Source organism: Lotus japonicus, chromosome 1 (assembly GCF_012489685.1).
Source record: "Lotus japonicus ecotype B-129 chromosome 1, LjGifu_v1.2".
Taxonomy (NCBI): domain Eukaryota; kingdom Viridiplantae; phylum Streptophyta; class Magnoliopsida; order Fabales; family Fabaceae; genus Lotus; species Lotus japonicus.
Window position 1 is genome coordinate 9,985,704 of NC_080041.1, and position 3,212 is coordinate 9,988,915.

Here is a 3,212-nt window from a genome sequence, read left to right on the forward strand (position 1 = left end):
CAGTGAAGGTGATGGATACCTTCTGTTGGGGTGGGTGGATGGAACCTGGGCGGGGCCGTCCTGCGGCTGACATGATGACTCTAGTACTCCTCTTCCGATGTTGTTCGAAGGTCCACCGGCGGCCCAACCTCCAGCTATGGAACCAAAACTGACTAGGTTAGTCCCGTGGCGCCTCCGTATTTCATCCTGGCCATGCCGATCGAGGCTTCTGCGTCGGTCGGGACTTCTGCGACGATCGGGACTTCTACGCCGATTGGGGTTCCTGTTTCGTAGAGGAGTTCGGGCTCGGCTCCTTGGCGGGATTCGGTCCCGAACTCTTGGCGGGGTGGGAGACCTTCTGGGGAGGGGTGAGCGGGGACGAGGGAGGTCGCACGAGGAGAGGGCGACGTACTTTAATAGTCTCCCGATTCTGACTAGTTCTTCGACTTTGCCCTTCAAGTTCAGGCACTCATCTGTGTTGTGACCGGGGCTGTCATAGAATTCGCAGAATATTTTTGAGTCCTGCTTATCCCCCCGCGTAAGTAGGGGAGGGGGCTTGTCCCAGAGGTCGGTGGAGGCTCTTTCTCGCAAGATGCGGGAAAGGGAAGAGTTCAGGGGGGTGTAGCTGTCGAACTTCTTCCGCTTTGGTTTCTTGTCCTCTTGGTTCTTACGGCGGGTCTCTCGATCACGCTTCGTTTCGACAGGGTCTCTGGCTTTCTCAGGGGCCCTATGAGTAGGGTTTTGACAATGTTGCCGCTTCTTCCATGTTGATGTACTTCTCGGACCGGACTTGAAATTCCTCCAGCGTCTTTGCTTTCTTCCCGTCTAGGGAAGTCAAGAAAGGGCCCGGTCGGAGCGCTTGTCGTACCAGGATCAGACGGACCTGGGGAAGCAGGTCTGGAATGTCTCTCGCCTCCTTGTTGAAGCGATTAAGGAAAGCCTTCAAGGATTCCTTCTCGCCCTGCTTAATCAAGGTCAAGGTCTCCTCTGATTTCGGAATATTCCTCATCGAGGAGTACTGAGACAGGAAGCTTGACATGACTCCTTCCCAGCTGTGAATGGAGTTGTTGGGGAGGTTCTGGAACAAGTTCATTGGGCCCTTCCCCAGACTCACCGGAAAGCAACGGCAGTAGATCGGGTCGCTGGCTCCTGCGTACTGCATGACTCTCACGAAGAAGTTGATATGCTCAGTCGGGTCGGAGTCGCCCTCGTAGAGTTTCATTTTGGGTCTTGACCATCCTTGGGGGAACGGAGTTGCCATGATGTCAGGGGAGAGCGGGTCGCTGATCGTCTGAGGCTGGGTAACAATGGCGTTGTGCGCGAATAGGATCCCGGGGCGGCTCCCTGACGGAAACGCGGCTCCTTCTTCCCGAAAAGCTCCTCAGAGGGGAGTGGTGCCTGCGGTGATGGGAGGGTTGGTTTACCGCCCTTTCCATGGTCTGCTCGTGGCGATAGTCGTCTTGGTAGTTGGAAGGGGGGAATGGTCTCCTACCCGTTTCTCCCTCTTGCGAGAACGTCAGATTAAGTCTCGAGCGCTTCTCTTGTTCCTCTAGCTGGCGAAGGCGTGCTCGGAGTGCGCGGATCTCCTCTCGAGTGTTGCGGGTCTGGACATTGCGTTCCTGCTCTAGCCCTTGAGGGTGGTCCTCCTCCATCGCCTTAACACGGGCTTCTAGCCTGCATAGGACTTCGTGTGCGGCGTGAGGAGTAAGGATCCCAGGTTCCGGGGATCGGTCGCAAGGTGGAGTTGGAGGTGTGGTCCTCTGGGGCTGGGGGGAGGGTTGGTGGTTAGAAAATTCATCGATTGTTTCCACATGGCCCTCGGGAGTCGAGTTGAATCGGCGAGATGTTTGTCGCATCTCTACCATTGCGTCTCGTAGCTGCTCTTGTTTCTGACGACACGTGGCGGAGGAAAAGTTTACCAGATCCCCACAGACGGCGCCAATTGATCGGGGTGACCAAGCCACTCGGGGAGCGAGAGTGGCAGAGAGATGGTGAGCCGGCGAGGTGGACGATCCCGAGAGGGGATCCTGCAAGGGACTCTGATGCCAAAGTAAGTATGGGAATCACGAAAGTGTGGGGTGAAGTGAAGAGAATATGTTACCTTGGTGTAGGGAAGGAGCCTCCTTTATATACATGTAGGGTACAGATAGGTTCAGTACCGTTGGATCCTCTGCTTCCCCTGCTGCAAGCACTGATCTAACGGTCTATGATTTCTTGGGATCCACACCCAACCACCCTAGTTCCGTAGGGTGGGGGGCCTAGGTCAACTCCTAGGTGGTGGGGTCCCGGTGCCTTGTCCCGGGGAGGACGCCGTCCCAAGTAGCGGCCGTCTGGCATGTGATCGGACCTTCTGGCTGTCTCAGGGCGTCCTAGTCGGACACTCGTCCCTGTCGGCGAGCGTCCAGTGCTACGGCGGAGCCTCAGTCGGCCGGTTCGAGCACAGGGGCTGTCCTAGTCGTCCGTTCTTGGGGCTTCCCAGAACATATGGCTATGGCTAAAGGCAAAAGAGCGATCCTATTCCGTATCTATATATAAATGGATTGAAAATCCAATTGTATGCTTGACTTATATCTAGCCTGCTGTGTGGATTTTGGACAATAATGCCAGGTACACAAAATCATATTCATTTGAAGGGGTGGAGAATTGGCAGGGGTAGGGAATTGACGGCAATGACTTCTCTTTGTCTAAGTGGAGCAAGACTAGCTAGTGAAACTAGTGCACCTCTTTCTACTGAAATTGTTGATTAATATGCATTTGTTACTTTTCTAGCTTCATGGTGACAGTATGCACATTTCAGTAGCAGGGGAACAAGTCTATTGAACACAATTGTTAAAAATGTATCTAGTTCTACTGTGTCTTTGGTTCCTATTAAAAGGATTAGGGCTAGGGAAAAAAAGGCGGCCATTATCACAGAGCAGAGGAGAATGACAAAGACATTGAAGGCTTAGTATTTCTTTTCGATGTATCATGTTAGCTAAACATCCTTAATTTCTCTCGAGATTGTGATGTAGGAGATGAGTTGAATCCTGATTTTTATATATGTTTGCTTTGCATTTTCAATGATGTATTCCCTTTTATGTTCTTAATTCAATACGACATAATTAAACTATCAATTGTAGGCAAGTTTACAACTGGCGCGAGAAATAATATATGTAAACAAAAAGAGGATAGAGTGTAGGAATTAATTTTTTCTTATAAGTTATGCGAAATATATTGAATACAAGTATAAGGGG

At 51.8% G+C, this 3,212-nt stretch overlaps 1 protein-coding gene across 1 annotated transcript; it reads right to left on the reverse strand.

The window, feature by feature from the left end:
• Positions 1–706: 706 nt before the first annotated feature.
• LOC130720883 (uncharacterized) lies at positions 707–1,240 on the reverse strand. The gene has a single exon (XM_057571620.1). The coding sequence runs from the start codon at positions 1,238–1,240 to the stop codon at positions 707–709; it is 534 nt and encodes a 177-aa protein (XP_057427603.1).
• Positions 1,241–3,212: the final 1,972 nt, after the last annotated feature.